The sequence below is a fragment of the Dipteris shenzhenensis genome, chromosome 2, assembly GCF_047967505.1.
Source record: "Dipteris shenzhenensis isolate YYH24624 ecotype China chromosome 2, Dip_SZ_1.0, whole genome shotgun sequence".
In the NCBI taxonomy this organism is placed as follows: Eukaryota; Viridiplantae; Streptophyta; class Polypodiopsida; order Gleicheniales; family Dipteridaceae; genus Dipteris; species Dipteris shenzhenensis.
Window position 1 is genome coordinate 50521231 of NC_141597.1, and position 24460 is coordinate 50545690.

Here is a 24460-nt window from a genome sequence, read left to right on the forward strand (position 1 = left end):
AGGAAAGTACACATGATAGAAGGCACAAAGATCTAGATTGATTTATTCATGATGTGACACTACAATATATAGTGCCAAGTACAATGTACCACACACTAATCTATATGGGATAAATCCCTAGGTGCCACATGGCACACCTACACACTCACACACAAAGGACCACACACAAAGAGCACTCCTAGTGGAGCACTTACACCCAACAGATCCTATGGTTGTTATTACCAGAATGCATTTTTCGAAACGCTTTCCTATTTTGTCATGCGTAACATTGATAGATAATGTTTCAAAGTCCTCTCATCTAAAAAATTGATTGATCCATGTGGTTAATTTCTAAGGTCCATCTAAAACCATATTTTTAGCAAGCAACACAATCCATACCACTCATGCGCATGTTTACATTTGTGGTGGTCAAGCATTCTACTTCTATTTCAAGTACTATTACATGAGAGCATTGCCATATGCATACATACATCATGAAAGCTATGGGCTTATGAATTTACATATTCATCATAATTCGTATATGATATAAGTTGCATGTTTTTCATTAAGGATTACTAACTAGGGTTGGATTCATGTACACTTCTAGCCCTAGGTGCTAAAATACTCCCTTTCTATATTCATAGTGCACCATTGCATATGACTCCCTTTTTATATTCATGACAATGCCTAATAGACATAGCCAAGCAAGAAAGAGAGACTATAATAGATCTTCTATTAGACATAAAGCATCCAATAAGGGGGGTTTCAGATGTGTCCAAATTAGTGCAGTGTGAGTATCCTTGTCTGGGTGTATATTCTTTACACACCTAGGCAAGTGGATGCATGTTTGATTCTATCGCCTGGCTCACCATCTCACTTCAAGATTAGATGTGGTTGTTTGAGCATGTTGTGTGGCCCACCATAATTTTGAACCTCTATGGCCCCTTACCCTCGAATGCATGCACATGCGCACGGGACATCTATGCACATTGCAGGCGCCATATTGCAGGCGCCATATGAGATCCTGCCATGTGTAGGACGCCCCTGCTAGTTCTCTTGGGTGTGAAACCCCCCCAAGCATGCAAAATATGTAAAATTAAAAACTCGCAGATGTGAGAACAAGAGTGCACAAGTGCACCTGTGCATTGCCTCTTAGTATATAGTGGTAAAGCAAGTGCCAAAAGAGAAAGCAAATGACTTTTTAAAAAGGGCATTGGGCTATTAAAAGGCATTTTTTGTAGGATCATCCAATTTGAAACACACAACTTAATCGATTAAAAAAAAATTACATGTGGAAATTCACAAAAGGAGTCCAATGTAGCACTACCTAAGGAAGCAGTGCTAAGAGGCCGTCCCCATAGAGCCCCTAGTAGGCCAATGGTCGTCCCCATACACAATCTTCATGCATAGGTACTATCCCACCCACCATCTTTCGGCGACAGTCTAAGGTACCCCCCAGACCTCGAAGTGAGAGGGAGATTTCACCACCGACACGTGGTGAGTCTGCCGTCGTTAACTGAGAGAATGTCCACCATAGCTTGAGGGGTGCTCGAGCCATCGGCGACTCTGAACTGCTATGGGGATGGGGTGCACTAGCGAATGACTAGCTGACAGCAGCGCTACTAGGAGTGGGATGGGGCCTCTTATAAACATTCTTTGTTGAAAGACACGAGTCCTAGGGCACGTATAGGTAAGAGGAGAATATCCCCGAAAAGATTTGAAGCTCCTCTAAAACAACATAGTGGGTTTTAGCATTTTGATGAATTCTCAGCAATTCACTAGAAAAGGAAAGAAGCAGCGCTTGCTATTGGGAGGCTTTCAAGGTGAATTGTGCGACCTCGGAATTTTGTGTTTCCACAGTCGCTATGGCTCCCCCCTCTGCGGATGGTGCTGCTTCTGGCGGTTTAGTACCAGCAGTTCGCGCCAACAATGGTCGCCAGCAGCCTCAGCAGCAGGGCTTTGGACAGATGATGACTGGCATTTTGCGAATGGGCCTTTTCTGGTTCATCGCCACACGTATGTTTTCTGCAAAGAAGCCTTCCGACCCCGCCTTGCTCATGCACAACCTCATTTCCAAAGGCGAGAACCTGGTAACATCCTCCCACCTGCTTGCGATCTGGCCGTCGATGCGGTTTCTTATTTTGGGCTGCGTTCCCGACGTGGTTCCCGGAATGACCTTTCACAATTTAGTAGATCTTTGTTAAATTGATAAAGACGAAGATTTCTAAGGATGGATCCTTGACGCGCTCCCCGTGCCTTTCTAACTCCCATTTTGAAAGAAAACTATGAAAAGGTCGCGTTTTGATGGGTTTTCTAACGTGTTTGAAAGGTCGGGCGGCTTAACGGATCTCTTTCGTCTGTGCTGTTGCCAAAAGTTGAAGGTAGGTCGCTTTGCTTTGAGCTTAGTGTCCGGTTTGTCTGCACCCAGGCCTGGAGAAATTCCACATCAGCAATATCTTTGGTTGGGATCTTGCAACTCAGGATTAAATCTGATGAAAGGAATTTGGGATAGGCTACCTGACATCATGGAGTAAAATATCGACTATGCATGAAAATCAATTGAGAACGAATTTAGGCATGAGATTTCAGCATTTGCATACAAGCTAGCATAAACATGTAGAGCATCAATATATAACAAAACCGCCCGAGTGCTTGCTGCTACTTGCTGGAGGAGCTGCTGCTGAAAGACTTGATGGTTGGCCAACGTCAGAGCCTGACCAGCTTACCTGGCCAATTGCTGCTACTGGGAGTAGGCTGATTCCACGTGCAGCATTGCCAGGTGGTGTTGCTCCCTACAGGTCCTTGTCTGTGTGGATGTTGCAGCCCGATGTCTGCCTTGAGGCTGTCCTTGCCACGCCAAGCGTCAGGGCTGCCCCCTTGCTCCTTACTAGTTTCTCTTCTTCGCTGAGGCTATGACATACTACCTTCGGGCGAGGTCTACTGGGATCAGGGGTGTTCGCCTTCCACTCCGGGAGGACACGGAGCTCCTGGACTCGGAGTACGCGGATGACACAGCACTGTATGTCCAGGATGATGAGATGATGCTGGAGAGAGTGAGGATGGCCCTAGAGGTCTTCTGTTCGGCTTCCGGTGCGAAAATCAACTGGAACAAATTAGTTGGTTTTCTCACAGACCCCGGGGCGTGCTCTCAGTGGGGGAGGTTTTTGGGTTTCAGGTGGATTCCGCGGGGACAGACAGCTAGATATCTCGGTTTTCAGGTTGGCCTGGATATCACGCCAGCTCAGCAGTTTCTCTCGGTGCTAGATTCCATCCGACGGAAGCTGGCTTTCTGGAGCACTGCTAAGCTCTCCCTTGCAGGTCGTGCCCTGGTAGTCAACCAGGTCCTCCTAGCCACGGCTTGGTATGTGGCTTCCTGTTGGTGTTTCTCGAGATCCAGCGTGGCACAGCTTAGGAGGTTGGTTCGGAACTTCCTTTGGTTCGAGGAGGATGGCCTCAGAGATACCAGAGCCAGGGTTGCTTGGCAGACAGTCATTCTTCCGTCGCCTGGGGGTCGCCTGGGGGTCATCGATCCAGAGCTTCAGAGTCAGGCCCTGTTAGGCAAGCTAGTCATCCGCGGTTTGACCCCGGGAGGGCAAACGTGGAAGATGTTACTTCAGCAGGGGGTCGGTTCTTGTGTCCCGCACCAAGGTGGAGAGTGGCTTCCGTCCCTTAGGTGGATCTTCACTTCCGTCCCGCTCACTCAGCCCCGCTCCCCACTTCGTTCGTAGCCTCCTCATGGTTTGGAGGCGGCTCCGCCTCAGTCTCATTCAGTCCCCTCCTAGCTGTCAGGAGGAGATCGATTGCCAGCCGCTTATCTGGAACGATCAGGTCAGAGATGCCGAGGGCCTTCAGTTGGGGGAGAGATCACACATCAGGTGGGACGGCTGGATGCGGGGGCCAGCCCGGTCTCTTCGAGTTTGGAGGGACACGTACAGACATTTGGAGACGGCTGATCTTGCAGACGTAGTTGGAGGTGCCCGTGGAGCCCAGGCGAGACATACGGAGATCGACGGTGCGATTTCAGCTGATTGGTTGGTTCCACCTGAGCTTCAGATCCTCATGCCTGGTGATGACCGTTGGCTGGGACAGTTCACCCCCCGTGGCATCCCACTGGTGGTCACAGGGCGGATGGACGACTCCTCTGTTTCCTTCTTCGCGGTTATGGGGGATGGACGACTCAGGAGAGAGGATGTGCTCATCGACCCCCTACTCCCATGGCAGAGGGTTCGGGTCGTAGGCCTCGTGGGAAAGGTTTGGCGGACCGATCCTAGCATAGAGCAGGATTAGCTGCAGCTTTGGCGACTCTGGCTTTGGGAGGGGCGGGCCTTGTCAGAGCTTGATTGGGACCCAGGAGAGTGGAGATGGCCAGAGATTGTGACAGGTCAGGGGCCGACCTCTTTCTTTGCCTGCAGCACGACATTGGGCAGGCGAGTTCTCGGGAGGATGCAGAGCTGCCCTCCCACCCAGCGGCCCAGTTGGTATGCACAGGGTATTTCCAGGTTCTTTTTGCAGGCCTTCTGGAAGGCCTTGTGGGAGAGCTGGCGGCTCGGAAGATCTCCTACTTCCTGTGGCTTCTTGCCCACAAAGGTCTTCTAGTGGGGAGCTGGTTGCGGCAGATAGGCCAGGACGGACGTTGTCAGATCTGTCATGAGGACGAGGAGTCACCAAAACACTGCCTATGGAGTTGCACTCGCGCCCAGGAAGTGTGGAGGTGGACTTTCGGGATCCTTACTCGCGCAGCACCAGAGCTAGGATTGATCACTTGGGGCGCGTTCTGCTGGTGCAGCACCGCACCTGGTTTTTATCACTTATTCGAGACATGTCAGCAAGACCCCACATTCCTTATCACACAGGGGACGTGGGGGCCGCTCGAGAGTATCCCGCAGCACCTGGCAGAGGCTGACACAGGAGCTCAGGAGAGGCAGTCAGTCTGGGAGATTATTAGCAGCATCGTAGGATGGCACATTTGGACCTCGCGCTGCGCGCAGATCCTCGGTGGCACCTCCTTATCGACTGCCCAGATCATGACTGACGTCTGGAGTGAGATTATACATACCCTCAAAGGCCAGTGGGACCAGATACAGGGGGACTCCCGGGCCGGTCGGGAGAAGCGGAGACGTTTCCTTCGGGTTTGGGACACACAGGGCCTCTTCTTCGAGCAGGCTTCGTAGGGCCTTCAGTGGCGCTACTCACCACCTCTCTGGCTGTTCATTCACACTCGCCTTATCCCTCCGTGAGAGAGAGCTTTACTTTTGTTATCTTTTTGGGCTGCGTCCGATTTGTGAACGCAGCCCGTCAGCTGCAATGCTGACCTCTTGTATCTTGTTTTCGAAGTAATATAATTAGCTCTGTTTTTTTCAAAAAAAAAATTGCTCACAAGTTGCTGCTTGCAGTTCTGTCATACTTCAAAATGTTTTAAAGTTTGCATTTAAGGGGAGCTTCTGTTAAGCAGTAATAGATCTGCATTTGAGGGGAGCTTCTATACAGTAGTAAGAGATCTTTAAACTCACATGGCTGTGCACACATTACTGACTGGATCTTGTGTATTTAGGATACGTGGCTGTACATATCCGAAGAAGATACTTTTAATGACTTTGGAAATGAGAAAGCACTGGCTTGGCATGAAACAAATATACCATATGCAGTGTGGGGACCTGATAGTGTTCGTCGTCATCATCTTGCATACCACCTATCTGAGGTAAATGTGTGTACCCATTTACTACTTTAGTGAGTATCCCATCATACTGTCATTGGGGAACTTCTGATATTAATCATATGATTGCCTTGGTGCAGGCAGTGAAGCACAATGGAAGCGTTTATGCCCATGTTTTCTTAAGTCGCTCTGGATATACTCCTGATCCAAATGATCCGGAATACGACTCCTTGTCTTTCAATAGATCACATCGTGAGTGATCTGATATAAAAATTCTGCTCGTAAGTCATACTACTAAAACTTGTGGTGATTTCTGGTTACTGATAGTTGTTCCTCATTTTCTTTGTTTGCTGTATGCAGCGATTGTGATTTTTTTCCCAAAACCTAAGCTGGACAAAAAGAAAAGTCTTCTGGCCGGTGTAAATGAGGAGCAAGCACTTCCAGATCCTCCGGTAACATAAGTTGTCTCCTGATCTGCTGAAGAGACTCTATCAAATATCTGTGCGTTAGGTCACCTAGATTTGATTTGCTGAGATAAATCTAGTTTCTCTTATATCTGACTTTTTAGTTTTAATTTTATTTTAATGAGTCGATTTTTCACTCTTTTAGGTCCCGTCTTTTCAATCAATGTAAATTTTTTTCTCTTAGCCTTCCCTTTTTGTTATTGTAGTGGATTTGTTTCTGTGGAAATGTTATTGCTTCTATTTATCAGGTGAAAGATTTCAATTAAAGTAGGAAACGTTCTTTGCCATCTATTTATTTTTGTGTGGAATGGTTATCCAGGTAATACCTAGTAGCATGGAAGAGGTGGAGCAGGAAAGTCAAGTGGAATATGTGCCATTTTGGAAGCCTAATGTTACTATCAGTTTGGTTGAAGATTTTACTCGGTGTGTCACTCACTGCACTCTGTGTGCCAGCAATACATGCAGATTCTCATATTTGAGTGGTGGCGAAGCTTATTTCGTTGCATTAAGCTTGAGTATGGGATGACCCGCATAACTTTCCCCTTTTTTGGATGTTCTGTGTTATATTTTTTGTGCAGGTATTCCAGGAATGGTCTTCCTCCTCACATTGCAGATAGTATCCTTATTAGCACTGTCTATACTACTGGATGCATCGGTGTGATAGTTATAGGCCCAGTATCTGTTGTGAAGAGACGTGTAAAGGCCACAGTTTCTCTGAGTAGCGGATAAAACATAACATTCATTTATGATACAAATAAGCTGAAATTAGAATGTGAGCTATATCAATCCATAATCTTGTTTAAGGAGAGAAAGAAAATGCCCAAATTGAAGGGATTCATGCTTTGGAAGGTGTGTTCATACTTCTGCTGAGTTGAGCCCACTGGATGAGGAGTTATACCCTTTGTTCCACACTTTTTTGGCCTGCCTCTCTGTAGGCCCTAGTGAAGGCTTCTTCTTGGAGATGGGCAAAATTCCGAATTTGTTTTTATTTTTATTCGTGAATTGTTTATTGGACCAGGTGCCTGGTTTTTGTTTTTTATGATTGATTAAGGGCATGTGATCTCCACCTATTCTTCCCTCTTTCTCTCTCTTTCTATTTCAAGGCAAGCCCCCCCCCCCCCCCCCCCCCCCCCCCCCCGCCCCCCTTCCCCCCCTGCCCCCCTTCTCTCTCTCTCTCTCTCTCTCTCTCTCTCTCTTCCAAGCTGCACATCTGAGGCAGGCCTTATGAATGCTTTATGAGCATTCATCTTGTTTCCCCCCTTTTTCTTGTGTGGGCTTGTTGCACAATGGATCCTTCTAACTTTAAAGGCTAACTCAAATTTTTTGTCCCAAACAGAGAAATTCGGGTACCTTCAAGTTTCTGATTTGGTGTTTTGAAACAAACGTGTTTTCAAAATCTCTCACAAATCCTTGATTTGGAAAACAGACTTGATTGTTGATAACAGGACCGGCAACTACTTTCCAACAGTTTATTTTAATGAGTTTTGGTTACTGAGGGACAAACTTGTACCTGTTAATGAAAGTGTGAAGGAGCTAGAGCTGAACCTTGAAATAAGTCCTATTAGCTTAACAAAATGGCAGCTCTTCTTGCAAATAGATCAGTCTTTCCAAATCCATCGAAAGTATGGAAGCATGCTTGAAGGAGAAGCTGATGAGCTCAAAGTATGTTTCCTGCTACTTCAGTTGATTGTATGTTGGACTAATTCTGGTATAGACCATTGATACATGGTTTTCTGTGTACAGAGAGTATTCTTGGAGGGAAACCCTTATCTGCTGGCTCTTACGATGTGTGTGTCTTTGTTGCATTCGATATTTGACTTTTTGGCTTTCAAGAATGGTATGTTCTATTTGTGTTTCTTGAATTTTATAATAGCTAGGAAGATTTTACTAGGTTTTACGTTGTTTCTTTGTACACATGCTCATATTTCTCTTATATTTGACTCTCCTAGGGTCATTGTGTACTATTGCACATAGACCATATAGATCACAGCGTGGGGCTCAGTAACTTGGTTGAGCACAGCTCTGTTACGATAAATAGACTGTATACTCATGTATATATATATATAAAATGTATACTCATGTGCTGAACAGAATAATTTGAAAATTTTCATTTTAAATACTTGCAGACATCCAGTTTTGGAACAAGAACAAGTCCATGGAGGGCTTATCAGCAAAGTCTGTGGTGGTCAGCTTTATCTGTCAGCTGATTGTCTTTTTATATCTGCTGGATAATAAGACCTCTTGGATGATAATTGCAAGTTCTGGAGTTGGATGTTGCATTGAATTTTGGAAGATTGGCAAAGCCATGCACATTGAAGTATGTTCTCCTCTTCCTACGCATTGCAAGTAGGGGCATTCTTACTGCACAATCTCTTGCTTACTTCATTGAACAAAATTTCACCCTTAAGCTTAATCGAAACTATACAACATGGGGGCTTGCATGAAAGTTATTGATAAAAAGAAGCCTTTGTGACAATATGAGAATGGAATCAAAGTGTGAACATATATCGTTTTGTGCAAAAATTTATTGTTAGAACAGCTTGTGGATGACAAAAGCGAAGCCCATGTCACACTGTGGTTGCAAATCTGTCTGAAACTTTTGAGCATTTGATCTAAGCTATTTTTGAAGGTTGCGGTTATGAATAGTATTTTCAATGTGTGCCCAAGTTTAACCCTGTAGTGTTGTGGGAACATGCACTAATTTTCTTTAATTAAAAAGTTTCACTTGTTTTCTACTGGGTTAATGATGTATCAGTCAGCTACGATAATATGACTGCTAAGATTAGGGTGAAGAGGGGCAAGAGGAGCTTGATTGTCACAAGTAGGTCATCTGTGGGGTCTCACCTGCATTTATTTTGCCTTTGGCAGATTGATCGCAGCAGAGGGTTCCCTCTACTCAGGTTTAGGGATCGGGATTCTTATGCAGGAAATAAAACTAAGGAGTATGATGATCTGGCAATGAAATATTTGTCTTATGTGTTGTTCTTGTTGGTCATATGTTTTTCTATTTACTCTCTCGTATATGAGCGCCACAAGAGCTGGTACTCATGGATATTGTCTTCTTGTACAAGTTGTGTGTATACTTTTGGTATGTGTTCCACAACTCCCATCTTGACTGTTTTTTGTTTTTGATGACTCACAATTGACTTGGAGGCTAGAGGCTTGAATTGTGTGCCTCTTAACATTTCTATCTCTAACAGCATCTTTGAAACTGAAATTGCAGGCTTTATAATGATGTGCCCACAGCTATTTATAAACTACAAGCTCAAGTCAGTTGCACATTTACCATGGAGGCAAATGACTTACAAGTTCTTGAACACAATCATAGATGACCTGTTCGCATTTGTGATCAAGATGCCAACACTTCATCGATTATCTGTTTTCCGTGATGGTATGGCAATATTCAAACTAATGTGTGCATGTGTGCGCGTGTGTGCGTGCACGTATGTGTGTCTGGAACCAGCATGTATGGGGCAGGCAGATGTAGTCATAAATGTTTTCTAGATTACTATGTGCGCATTTTTGTGTGTGTGTGTGTATGAGAGAGTTTGTGTGTGCGTCTATCAGCAGCTAGTGCAGAAAGTAACTGAGAGAATCCATTTGTGAGCGTGAGCCTTGGGAGGTCATCTGGTTATTGTTGAAGCTGATCCTGTGGGTAGATGGTGTTTGTCTATGACAAAGTATCAGAAGAAAGGATGGGGTGGGTGGACCCTATGCCTTGTATTTGTTCTCAAGATTGAGTGTCTGACTGTAAAGCTCATCCTTGGTGTTAATAAAAAAAGGCAATGATAGGTGCATGCTGAAACCTCTTAGTGCTCTCTTGAAGGGAGTGATCAGAATACCAAATTACACTACAGAGTAGCTGTTTGCATGGATTACAAATAAAAAGATCATAGACTTCATTGATGCTGCTTTCTGGTATAAAGTACACATGATTACTCCCCCTTCTTCAGGGACTCCTTATTCCATAAAGGAGGTAGAAGACCAAAGGACTGAGGCTGGCGGCTTCTCAATACTAGAAGAATGTTAGAAACCGAACATAATGGAATTTCATGCATGAATGACTGTAGAAACAAGTATAAAACTAGGAATAGAAACTCAGACATACTTGAGTAACCACTCTATGTACAACATTAGCCAACAAAGCTATACTTTTCTCTCTTGGATATCCAAGGGTTCTCCAAGATGCCTGCACCATGCTCACTGGTTCCACTCATTAGTAACACCAAATCGATGTACTTAGAGAATTTAAACTCTGCAAAACTGCAATCAATAAATGAATAGTTCCTTGATGTAACTATGGGTTGAATGGAATCCAGACCTGTGCACTAGGCATAATGTTAAGACACAGATTAGATGAAGAACTGTGCATATGGACTGGTTCAGTTTGAGAAATGTCAGAATGGTGTCCAAGAACTAACAGTCCTTGGTGAAAATTTTGGTGATGGTCAGAGAGAAAATTCTCATTTCGAATCAGAGACTCAGCAATATTCTCAAGCTGAGATGAAAACTTCAAGAGGCAAGTATCAATCTATCTTATAAGCTATGAAACAAGCAGTTCCAAATTAGTACAACCAATCGACCAATCTAATGAAAGTCAAACTACTAACCATGAACTTAGAATAAAGACTGTAGAATGGGTCTAGATAGGAAAGACAATATACAGTAGTTTAGGAGTCAAAGCGCCAACAAAGAGCAACACAGGGTTGAAACCCAACTGTAGGGACATGGTCTAAAACAAATCGTAATTTCCTCTAGGCCTGTCCTGGAGCAAAACGAACAGCTGGGAATTAAGCTTGGGTTGGATCAGGATGAGAGCAATAGTTCAACCGTAGGGATCAAGATGAGACCAATAGTTCAACCGTAGGGACAAGGTCTAAAGCAAATTGTAATTTGATCTAGGCCTGTCCTGGAGCAAAGCAAACAGCTGAAGTAAGCTTGGGTTGGATCAAGATGAGAGCAATAGTTCCCTGTGCTTACCGCTGATGAAGGACATTCACGACTGCCCGGAGCAGACGATAGTGAACAGGGATGCCTGAGTTGTAAAGCCAGTGTTGGTTCAGCAAAAGAGGGTTCAGTGACTCCAGAGAGCTGTATTAGGAAATCACAGCAACCTACAGGCTCAAGATATAGTCAACTGGAACTGAAGGGCTGAGTGGTGAAGGCAGGCTGCAAGGACTTCGAAGTGGAGTAGAGCAGGGGTAGAAGGAGGTGGCAGGCAGCAGGAGTAGAGGGCTAAAATACACTGAAATGTTTGTTAGTCCTGGAGATCATATCCGTCTCACAGTTAATTGCTAGGTGATCTCAGTCTATCCTCCTGAAGCTAAGCATCATCACCTAGCACACCAAGACTCACTTTAAAGGCTAGACGGAAGGTGTTAGGTTAAAGAATATGTCCTAGGCATGTGGATGTGCGAAGCATCTTAGTCTTGTATGGCATACATGATAGTGGATTAGGGCAAAATAGTCTGATTTTTTAACTCTTGATTCGGAATTTTAATTTCATCTTGGTTAAGAAACTGTGGAGGCAAAAAATAAAAAATCGTGGAGGTTTAAATTTTGCTTCACTTTAAAATGATCAGGTCATTACATGGCTCCAGAGTTCTATCGTGGAGAAAACTATGACAAGAGCATTAATGGTTTTGCCTTTGACATTATTGTTGTGGATGTATATTTCATTGGTTTCCCCTTTGTCTACGCATAGGCATGCACACACATACATGCTCTCTCCCTCCCCCCTCCTATAGCCCTGCATTACCAGACTGATGATTGCCTCTGTCCCAAGCTCCAACTGTGCCATTTTCTTGTACCAGAGGGTCCAGCTGACCCCATTTCCGTACAAGGCACCGCATCTTAATCCATCTTACCAACCTTGTGTTAGAAATGACCCAACAAAGGGTACGCACAGCGGAAGACTTATAGTAATGCCCAGGAGCTCACACAGTGTGGTGTGGGTGTGGAATCACAAACTTCTTTACTTAATGTGCATAAAATAGATGTGCAGACTCATCAATAGACAATGAACCGGCCAGATAGAGAAACCACCAAAATATATATTTCCGTCCAAAACTATGGACACAATACAAAAGAGATAGATCCAGAGTCCCACCAATGGTGTGGTCCTCTGATCTAACCACAAGGTCCTCCTCCTATCTGCCGGCTATCTCTAGACTCGAGCCCGCATTTAGCCTTGGATGGAATTTACCACCTGCTTAGGGCTGCATTCCCAAACAGCCCGACTCGCCGACGGCGCCTCGCGAAGCAATAGGGTCCGAGCTTGACGGGGCTCTCACCCTCTCTGATGCCCCTTTCCAGGGGACCTGGGCCCGGTCCGTTGCAGAGGACGCCTCTCCAGACTACAATTCGCGCGGCAAGGCTGCACGATTCTCAAGCTGGGCTCTTTCCGGTTCGCTCGCCGCTACTAGGGAAATCCTCGTTAGTTTCTTTTCCTCCGCTTAGTGATATGCTTAAACTCGGCGGGTAGCCTTACCTGATCTGAGGTCCAGTGTGTTCTTCTCCACCTTACGCCTGTGAATCAGCCTAGGTGGGCAGCCCCTGCCAAGCTTTGTTTGCAGCACACAGGTCCGTGTTCCACTGCTCCAACGTGCTTGTGAATGGCTGCTCTAGAAGGTATGATGATCACAACACCTTGCTGCCCTAGAAGACAGCCAAGGTCCCAGCCCTTAGGGAACTCAGTCTGCAGCACTCCTTCAACTCTCCTTTACCTCCAAGATGAGGCCAAAGGGAATGCCTTCAGGCTGCTCCTGTCTGCTCCACTTTCTGCTGGATGTTGGATGAATAATGGGCCATGAAGCCCCTCCTTTTATAGGCTCAAGGCCTTGCTGAGAAAACCAACCAGCCAGCCTCATACTGGCCGACCAGTCTGCTGCTGGTCCAGCCCTTTAAGGGCTCACAAAACTAGGCCCATTCAGGGCCATTTGCAGGGCTGACCTGCCACGTGGCATTGCGCCACTGGCCAGGGCCCTACTGCCCTAGATTCAGGGCCTTTTTGCAGGCCTCACACCTGCCCATAGCCTCTGCCATCTGCCCTGCATCTTTCCTGCTGGTTCTGCCCTCTGTCAGGCTCTCTCCAGCCACGTGTGCAGCGCCGTACACATTCGTACTGCTGCTGATGTCATTGTGCCTTTCATAGGGTCCTGCTGCAGTCCAGTGAGTGCCTCATGCCAGGCCTGATCCAAGACACTGTGTCCCCGCCACCTTCCTGCACATGAGCTGCTCTTGATGCAGCCTTTCATCCTTGGGATACCCCACCAACCATGAATGCTCCAGATCTGTCCCAGATCCACACATCCAGGTAATCTCTCTTTGGGCACATCCTGCCCTAGGTCTCCCTCCCCCACGCTCTCCTCATTTGGGGGCTTACAGATGGGGAGGTGACCTTTCCAACACCTTGTTGAGGTAGCGGACATGAAAACATACATTGTCTCGACCCATCTTAGCCAGTAGAATGAGTAGCTTGGTTGTAGCTTGAGACTTTCATCACCTCTAACGAGTGCTCAAGCTCAAGTCTGTAACCATTGAGAACGACCCATCGTGTAGGATATAACCTGACAATGAGTGACCAGGTTGGCCCACTTTTTCTAGATGCCCTTCGGTATCAATCCACGCACTGGGGGATCATTAGTGACACTGAAGGAGTGATGGTTACCTGACAACTTTCAATGCTGGTATATGAGTCACTGCGAACTATGGTGACACTGAAGTGTTACCACTGTGAGATCTGTGAGTGGTGGTGAGACAGACAGACAGACACACAAGACAGAGAGAGAGAGAGAGAGAGAGAGTCTATTAATGTCAACGGGAGACCAAAGGTCTATTGGACAATAGAAAAGACCATCTAGTACATCAGCTTAGGGAGGGCACATGGCAGCTCCCAAGGAGTGCAGTACTCCAGTTATTTAGAATACTTAGGGAGAGAGAGAGAGAGAGAGAGAGAGAGAGAGAGAGAAACATTAGTGAATTCTAGTTTAGAAGGAAGTTAGGTAGTGGGCCCTGTTAACCTAAAAAAGGGTCTCACTCATTGAAAACACTTCCGTATTTTCTTGTACATTTAGCAGCGAGAGAGAGAGAGAGAGAGAGAGAGAGAGAGAGAGATTAGTGAATTCTAGTTTAGCAGTTAGTGAGGTAATGGGCCCTGTCAACCTAAAAAAGGGTCTCACTCATTGAAAACACTTCAGTGTGTTCTTGTACATTTAGTAGTGTTATTGGGCTTGTCACGTGGCACCCCTGTTGTATTATCCCATATACACTAGTGTGCTGGCTCACTTTCCTAGGCCTATGGAAAGGGGCTGAGCTGTACTCGCACTTCATTCATGAATAATACAGTTCAGATTCCACGTCTTTAACTGTTCAGTGCTTTCAAGCATCAGCCTAGCTGGGCTGTACACGCAAGCATGACTGACTCTAGCACCAAGCTAGCCAGCCTCATGGAGCTGTCCTAACCCATGCCCTCTTCGATTAAGAGTGACCTTTTTCCTTTCTTTTCCCCTTTATTTCTACGTCTGCTATTCAGTCTCTTGGCTTTTCCTAAACTAGTTACTGCTAGCTGAGTTTAGTAGAAGTCATGAGAGAGAGAGAGAGAGAGAGAGAGGTGCTTGGTTTGTTTATTGTTGTTGTGTGTCATGTTTGTGGTTTGAGTGATCAACACATATTCCCTAATTCTTTGTGCTTAATGCAAATTTCAGATGTTATTTTCTTGATTTATTTGTATCAACGCTGGGTCTATCCTGTTGACAAGAGCCGAATAAATGAATTTGGTTTTGGAGGAGAGATCAAGAAGGAAGACAGCAATCAGAGTAGTCCTGAAGCTGAACCGGTTCCTGCTATTGACGCTAAAGCAGAAGATGATAGGGCAGATCAAGACATAGTAAGCAGAATGGCAGCTGGTAGAGCTCAACAATCTGATAGGGTGGGGACAACAGTGGACAGTTTGAAAGAGAGCAAGAAAAGCAAGTAATTTCCATCACGTCTTTGTCTTCAATGATGTGGTAATGTCAGTATTGCATGGTTGGCATCAGGAGTCTATAAATCCTGATTTTCTATCATCCTATTTGCTCTTGTTCAGAGCTGCCATGTAGCATTATATCTCCTTGTTTTCAGAGGTGAGGCCAGCAAAGAGTGGCTTGAGATTGTGGTTCTTTTAGCAAAGATGAGGTCAAGAGAAGTAGACGTCAGCTAAGGTGGGGTTTTCTCACACAATTTTGGCATCTCTTATCTGTTCAATCCTATGATTATTTATGAGGTGGTCCGAGGAGTAATGTTTCTGGGCTGCCTAGAACTGTTTTGAAAATCGTACAAATGTCAAAATACACAGCAAAAAGCATTTGGAATTTCTTCTCTTCAGATGTCTCTTCCAAGGTCTGAATACCAAGTATTTCTCATGTCAGGTTTGTCACGTAATGTGAGCCATGATTTCTGGTTTCAGAATTTCCCTTCTCTCTTTTTGGAAGAAAGATCTCAATTGATTATATTATAAGCCCGTTCTTGGTTAGTGCATTTGAAAGTTTGCGTGGTCTTCCATTGAACAATTAATCTTAAAAACATTTTCTTGGAGTACAGCAGCTAGTCACGCCAAGTTTGAATAAAGTTATCATTCCTAACAAGTAGTAATTACAACCATAATTAGTTGGCATTGTGTGACCTGCTTTTTTTTTTGAAGAGCTTATTAAGGGCTTGTGTCATGATATGCTTATGTATGTTTATGTCTGTATAGGTGTATGCTTTTATGTTTTGACATTTGTAAAGTACTATGGCCATAATGATGCAGGAACAGATACATCACACTTGCGCTTGTGCATGTCTACCTACCTTCTTCCTACCTACCTACCTATATACATGTAAATATAGCATGAATTATATGCATCTGTATGTGCGCGTGCTTGTGTACACAATGCAGTATGAGTGTGCACATACATGCATGCACATGCACATGTCGGCATTGACACTTGCATGCTCACACGGATGCATGTAGTACATTAGTGGATTATCTAGTGCATGCACATGCATAACACACACAAGCACGCATGCCCACGTGCTCACATGCATGTAGATTGTAAGTGGGTTATGTAGTATGTTGGCACATAAGTGGGATATGTAGTGCATGCACAAGCACGCATGCACGCCCATGTGGTATCTTAGTGAAGATGGATACTTGGGACACGGGCCCCCCAAGGACATGGTGAGAATACACTAAGTGTCTCTTGCACTAATGCCTACCTCATATGGCCTACTATAATTTTGTTGAAATAATTTGGATGCTTCATAAAAGGGTCTCTATTATTGCTCATCCTATGCTTTCTTGCTTATGCAGATGCTCTTATTGTTAGCTAGGTTTTTTCTATGATTGTCTTTGTTGTTTGTTGTTTGTTGCTAGAAACAAGATGGGACGAGTGGCCATTTTGTAGGATTTCATAGTTTTGTGGGTCATTAATTTTGACTTGTTGACTCAATCAGTCTTGTTGGATCAACCATCAATGTCTTTGCTTAGAATGTGGTAGTTTACTTAACCAATCTTGTTGGATCGACCATTGATGTCAGTGCTTACAATGTGGTAGTTTACTCAACCAATCTTGTTAGATCGACCATTGATGTTGTTGCTTACAATGTGGTAGTTTACTATGTTGATATCAATCATATTTAGGTATTTAGGAAAAAAGGGAACTCATTTTGGGGTCCTGAAGGACAAATTGATGTTATGGGATCTAGAGTCCTAAGGTCTAAGGTTGTGAGTGTGTGAACACATGGTGTGCCTTGATAGGTGTCAGTAGGTGTGATTGAGTGAATCCAGGTGTGGTGTGATTGAGAGATTTATGGAACTGATTGAGAGATTTGTGGATCTAGATGCTCTACTTAGCTCATATGTGATGTCACTATTGGATGTAACTGGAGCCTCTTGTCTCTTTTGAATACACTCTCTTTTGCTTCACCGGCTTAATCCTTCTTGCAACTTTAACATATGGTATCAGAGCATTGGTTCACTCTCCTTGAGATCTCCTTGTCATGTCATCATATTCTTCACCATGAAGTTTTTGAAGCTTTTTCTCTCCTTTTCACGAAATTTTCAAGTGCTTGTTCTCCTTCATCTCAGAATCATTGCACTTGTCCTTTTAGTTGTGGTTTTTCTTGGTTAGGACGCACTTACAGATGGAAGGAGTTGAAGAAATAAGGTGTTTACAGCTCGTGTTGGTTCTCGCTTCATTCTGCGCCTTTTCTTTAAATCCAGCTTGTTGGAGCCATCATTTCAAAAATGGTCTGAGGTGCACTTAGGGGATCCTATGGGCAACCTGTTGGTGAATTTTGAGGGCAAATGGTCAAGGGAATGAGGAGAAACTAAGGAAAAATCAGTCGGGTTTTGAAGAAATGGTTTTTGGAGGTGGAGAAAATGCTGCTGTCCTTGGTGGTGTGAAGCTTTATTTGGTCTGAGACTTGCACTGAGTCTTCTACTTCTAAGTACCTTTTATTGTGCAGCAAATGCCCTCTGCTTGATGCTTTGTGGACTGAGGTAGCAATCCTCCAAGGTTCCTCTGCTTTTTGCAAGCATGTCTAGACTATTTTTGAAGTTTGATGATACACTAAATGCTAAGGTGATGCTTGAGGAGTTAAAGTACAGATCAGATATTCCTTTTTAAGTTTAGTTGAATGCATTTTTCACCTTTTATGTTGAGGATTGAGGTTATGATACTTTGAAGTGGATTTCAAGTCATACTATCTTGTTGACTAGTGTGGATTGACCATGACAAGAGCTTACATGAAGGAAGAATATATCATGACTTGCATGATGATTTCCAATGGATATGATTGGAGCAAAGGTTTCAACTACAACCATTATGATTCTTATTTTGAAGATGCCTTAGTTATGGTTTCAGTATCTTTCAAGATGTATGAAATGTACTTGCATTTGGTTGACTATACCTTGCCATATAATCATGACCACCTCTTGTACAAGAGTAGACACTGCCCTTGCATGACAAGTGGTAAGACTCTCTTCAGTCCATATAATTCACAAAATGGTCATAAAGCTTGGACACTCAAAGAAGGTGAAGGACTACAAGGATCTTGTATTGCAGAATATGGACAAGATACATTAAAGAGTGTGGAGAAGGACAGAGAAAAGGAGTTACAAGATAGCTACACCAAGAACCTCTCCAATGACAATGAACCTCACACTATGGTAGCTTGGAAGAGAAGGAGAAAAAGGACAAGATATGCCATCAAAGGGGGGCAATTTCTCACATCTTCAATTTAGAATTTTTGTGTGTGGTCAATAAGGGTTCTCTGCCTTGGGATGTCCCCCTCAAATGATTGTGAGTCTTATCTGTTACCTTGTTGGATCTAAGGGTATTCCCATGCGGTCATTGTCTATCTCCCAATTGTAAACCAACAAACCAAAGTCAGAGTGAGATCATGTTGGGATGAGGATGCTCAAATGAGTCTACTGCTGATGCAACTAGAGTGAGTACCAGGTTGTGGATCATGTGTGTTGCCACTAGAGGTGGGCAAGCCATAAAGTTTCCCATGGACTACTGCTAGGGTTGAGGTCATCAATTTGTGGGGGGGAATGAAGGACAAATTGATGTAATGGGATCTAGAGTCCTAAGGTCTAAGGTTGTGAGTGTGTGAACACATGGTGTGCTTTGATAGGTGTCAGTAGGTGTGATTGAGTGAATCTAGGTGTGTGGTGTGTGATTGAGAGAATCATGGAACTGATTGAGAGATTTGTGGATCTAGATGCTCTACTGAGCTCATATGTGATGTCACTACTGGATGTAACTGGAGCCTATATATTGGGCCTGTCTCTCTTGAATAAACTCTCTCTTTTGCTTCACTGGCTCAATCCTTCTTGCAACTCAAACATGTCCTTGTAAGAAATTCACTATTTTCTCAATTTTCTTTGCTCCAAAATCTACAAAAATGAGCTGGCATTAAATGCTTCTATCATATTCTGTCTGTAAAGCGGGTTTTGTGTCATCTTTACTCATAATGGCAGTAGATTTTCGTGTCAGATTCCCAAAATTAACGACTAAGAATTTGTGTTTTTCAAAATTTTAAACCTTTACACGGAGTTATCGCGGTAAATATGGACTTATCATGGTTGAATTATGTAGGCCTCGAGATTCTGTGGTCAGAAAGTCATAACTAGCTTTAAGAATCTTTGTTTTTAAAATTTTCAAACATCCTTGTGAAAGATTAACATGGATTTAACGCGGTAAGTCCATTGCTAACACTTTGTTTTATAAAAGTTGATAAGGGTGTAAAGGCAACATGTGACCACGTCATTGAAGAACAATCCAGCAAGAAGAGACTTTACCACCTCCACATTGATTTAGAAGAAGAGTATGCACCTGTGCAAAAATAACAGAAGGGTCCATAAGTAGGTGTAATGCAAAGAAAGAACATGAGGATAAAAGGCTTACAGCATATCGATTTATGGTGTGATGAAAGCATTTACTCAAATTGTCCAATCAGTAACTTTACTCCTCCATTTTTCAATCTGACAACACTATTGAAGTTTGTGGGTGATGGTAATAAGCGCCTACTTGGATATGTAAAAGCTCACTCTGTGGCCGGCTGTGGAAATGTACAAAGGCTTTTTACCACCAAGAGATGGGAATGAAATTGTAACAGGTAGCAGAAAGCTCTAAATTGAAAGAGTAGCTACAAAGAGAAATTGAAGAACACATGATGACAAAGAAGATGTTGAGGAAAGCCAGAAGAAAAGCCACACCCTTGGGAGACTTAGAAATAGAAAAATGCGTAACCTTGCGAATTTGAAAGCTAGCAGCGGAGGATGGAAGCACCGAGTTCAGAAAAGCAAGGTAAGTCTTCTTTTGTTTTTGCGATTTTGAATGCAATAGAAAGACAATGATTACTTGATGATAATAGCAATTGAGCTTAGAAAAACTCATTTGTTTGTGCTTGTTGTAGGAAAATTCTTGAGCCTCGGAAAGAAAATGTTGATCCGAATGCCTCTCCAGTAAAACAAATGAAAGGTTTATTGTCAATTACAATTGCGAAAAGTATGCTAGAGGAGAAAAAATTTAAAACAATCAAACGCACTTGTGTAACAGATTGTAGATAGAAACAAAGTTGATGTATCCAAGGGGTACTCGATGAGAGTGGAGTGAGCAGGAAAGGTTACACTTCCATTTTCAATGCAGTATCAACAACCTTGAAACATCAGAGGATAAAACCTATGCGCTTACCGAAGCCTACGGAAGTATGGAAGTTAAGAGTCCTACTCAACTAACAAGTAAATGACTATATTGAAAGTTGTATGCATATTAAAGGAGTGTACAAAAGTGATAATGGGACCACTATATATAACGCTTTTAACAACATTTTTGTCGATCTTCAACACGTGCAAAGGAGAATGGTTGAGTTTTATGATATGACATTTGAAGAGTGTCAGGGCTTCTGAAATTTGTTATAAAAAAATATTGAATGAGTGACCATCACTCTAATGAACAAAGCTATTGATTGCTCAATTACAATAGCAGACTCAAAACACTTCAGTGTGCACTCAAAAAAGCACATTTGGTGGCTAGGCACATTTGAGGTAAGCACACTTAGATTGAAAGTGGTTTTTTCAAAAGTATAATGTATTTATTAATGTTTGAATCTTCAATTGTATTTTCAATGGCAAGTTAAAACAGAGGACCACCAAACTCTTAATTGGGTATTCCAATGCATAGAAATACCTGCAATTATTAAAGATCAAGTTCAAGGAGGGTATCTACATGTTGGCGACAAAGGTGATTTTTAGGTTGATTGGCATATGGTAGGTGACCTCAAGAACCTCAAGTGTATGTTCAACATATGTAAAGGAGGTAATTCAAAATCTCCATGCTTTTACTACAAGTAGCCAGCATATGTTATGGACCCCAAATGGTGGAGGAAGGCACCTAACAGAGATAAGATTGATCCAAATTTCAAAGCCATTCTTGATATCCCTTTGTTTAATGTACATATATACACATTACAGGCTTTATGTCGAATCATTGAGAAGTTGGCATTTTTGTATATTGGTTTTTCCTGGAAGCTTCATCTTCAAAAGTGTAGGAAGGACGCACGTTAAGCAATCGAGAAAGTATTGTCGGATATTGGGCTCCATGGAGGAGATGTTCATATCACAACAGATCTAGAAAAATAAAAAAATGGAACGAAAGTGCCCATCAAGCCATCTATTGGTGGAGCGAAGGCTAGAAGGTTTTTATCACAGCCATAGGGCAAGAGAAAACCAAGCAAACAATCATGCTATGTTTCAAGAGTGCAGTATGGCGTTTGGAGGCATGCACAGAATGCAATTAAAGATCACGAAGTAGACAAAATTGCACGAACTATTAAAACAGGAAGTATGAAAATCCTTAGACAAGCTTTTCATACTTTTTGATCAATAGACTTGGACCAAGAATTATCACCGTGCATTGGAGGAGGAACTGAAGACTTTTGGAAATTCAATGAAAGAAGCTTGGACAACTTGCAACATTACATGTTAGATGGTAATAAAATTTCATTCTTTTCTTATTGGCATTTCCTTATGTTATCTCTTAATTGAATGCGACTTCTTGTTTATTGTAAATGCTACATATTATCTACAACCATCTTCCATATTTTGTAAAAGAAGATCGATGCCCTGCAATTTGGTCAACCTCAATCAAATGAAAATGATAGCAAACCAAAAGACAAGATTACTCACCTTCATCGACACCCAAATAAAGCCATGCCAAGAACAAGTATTCAGAATGGCAGTCTAACTTGTAAAGCTATGCATGATCGCTTAATCTTGAGAGCTACACAGATACCTCATATATTGGCCAACGGAGTCTTCGACGTAAAAGGTGAGTGCGCAAAGATACTCCAAGCATCTACATAGTTGCGCTGCAGAGTCACGGGGAGTACGCAATCACTTTGTGCCCAATCAAACTTTAGTTGGAGCACTCAAGCCAGTAAGAGGTGACTACTGTCTCAAATTACATGATATTTAACACTAGTGATAGGGTAGAGCACCATTTATAGCATGATAATAGTGAGTATGATGCAAATATAGCTCTTAAACATCTACCATTTTTACGTGGGTATATACATAAATGAAATTTTCTTGTTCCAATAATGGAAATCAACCAGGGATTCACTTGGATCTTAGACGGTGCCCCTATACATTGATACATACATTTAAGTATTTACATGTGGCATTTTAGTTTAGTTCATTTCTTCTTATTTGTTGTCATAAATCTATAGAATCTTCCACTATTCAAGATTGTGAGACTAGATAGATGGCTTAAGTGTACTAAATGTATGAGAATGCTTGAGGGGTAGATTTATATTTAAAGCCTCTATTGACTGGCAAGTTCTTTGCATTGTGATAAATTTCTAAACATATAAATGCATAGAAGTACATGATGAAATTAAAGTTAGATTTTCACACACACACACACACATACACACAACTAAATATAAATGCATAGAAGTACATGATGAAATTAAAGTTAGATTTTCACACACACACACACACACACCCCCCTATGTGTGTACTTTTTTGGAAGAAGTATTTCCTGGACTTACCGTAAAAGCTAGACCATGACTTTTTTTCAAACATATGCTAGTCTGTGGGGAATTGCTGTTGGAGAATATTAATTTTTAATTGCCCATGGGACTTTGCATGGAAATGCACATATAAGGTGAAACGTTGCTTGTTGAATATGGACCGACTGGGTCGGCCTGAATACGTTGATGGCTATATAAAGCCTCCCACTCAAACCATTGGGATTCACCTTGCAGCTTCGATTCCCACGGATAATGCATGGTGCTTGGTCGTTTCTCCTTCTTTTTCTTTTGCTCTACGATAGCTTTTGAGCTATATTACCGCCAAAAGTTCTTGTCCATCCCGTGGTAAGATTGATAATAGGAGAGGCTAGCTGTGTGGACTCATTGTAAAGGAAAGAAACTGCTGATATAGACTTCCACTAGACCTCTTAGCTTGTATGACTGTAAGGAGATTCTGATCGACGCTCAGTCCAGGGATGAGACACGGCTCTTATACAATCATTGATCTCTGTCAGTAACTATATTGCCCATAGACTGATTCGGTATTGAGCGTAACTCTGCACGTAGAGATCGTGCTATTCTCCTTTGCATGGAGAGATGATAACGAGGTGACTGAACGATCGAATTATGCATCAGTTTATTCCAAAGGCAAGGAGGGATATCACGGCACAACTAAAGGCCTGAAGACCACGCACCATTGATGGATAGTTTTCTACAACGGAAGCAAGCCAGGTATACAGTGATCGACACCCAAATAAAGCCATGCCAAGAACAAGTATTCGGAATGGCAGTCTAACTTTTAAAGCTATGCATGATCGCTTAATCTTGAGAGCTACACAGATACCTCATATATTGGCCAACGGAGTCTTTGACGTAAAAGGTGAGTGCGCAAAGATACTCCAAGCATCTACATAGTTGCGCTGCAGAGTCACGAGGAGTACACAATCACTTTGTGCCCAATCAAACTTTAGTTGGAGCACTCAAGCCAGTAAGAGGTGACTACTATCTCAAATTACATGATATTTAACACTAGTGATAGGGTGGAGCACCATTTATAGCATGATAATAGTGAGTATGATGCAAATATAGCTCTTAAACATCTACCATTTTTACGTGGGTATATACATAAATGACATTTTCTTGTTCCAATAATGGAAATCAACTAGGGATTCACTTGGATCTTAGACGTGAGTTGGTGGAGACTCAGGAAAGTCATACACTACTACTGGCCTAAGAGCTTAGCCTTGTTGTCGCTTATTCTAAAGGTATGATGATTTTTTCACTAAGCATATTATTGTCATATTCCTATAGACATGAATCGGGACCACTAGATGTCTATTACTAAATTTTAGTAAATAGTAATCTATATGATTAAATCCCTGGTCTCTATAAGATTCTTGTTTATAGCTTCAATAGAGATAAAACTTTCTCCATGTCAGACTAGACTAAAGTTTCTTCTATCCTCCGTCCTGGGATAATTTGTAAAAATATGTTTTAGAAGGTGTGAAGAGCTCACACCGTAAACATGGAGCATTTGGATGCCTGTGACTCAAATATTGAGGTGCCACACGGTGCACCACCATCCAAGGTCGATTCGATTTTGCTATATTATAATAACCTATGATATTGTGACATCGATAACAAGTGGAGCTATGCATTGAAGCCTGTAGTCCCACAAATAAGGGGTCTTGTTCTAACTTGTCCTTGTTGTGGATGGATGCAGGTGAGTGGAGCTCCTTCAATATCATCCAGTATTTTTTTGAGCAAAATTATATGATCTTTTTCATAAGCTTTCTTGGTA

General features: G+C 42.8%; 1 protein-coding gene across 1 annotated transcript; it reads left to right on the plus strand.

Annotated features, from left to right (window-relative positions):
* Positions 1-1648: 1648 nt before the first annotated feature.
* Positions 1649-15459, plus strand: LOC147904920 (uncharacterized). Its single transcript, XM_087389138.1, has 12 exons — positions 1649-2069; positions 5531-5677; positions 5773-5884; positions 5993-6084; positions 6416-6519; positions 6675-6712; positions 7523-7758; positions 7840-7933; positions 8223-8413; positions 8965-9184; positions 9320-9487; positions 14802-15459. Exons 1-12 carry the CDS (start codon positions 1845-1847, stop codon positions 15071-15073), a joined length of 1899 nt encoding a protein of 632 aa, XP_087245264.1. The 5' UTR covers positions 1649-1844; the 3' UTR covers positions 15074-15459.
* Positions 15460-24460: the final 9001 nt, after the last annotated feature.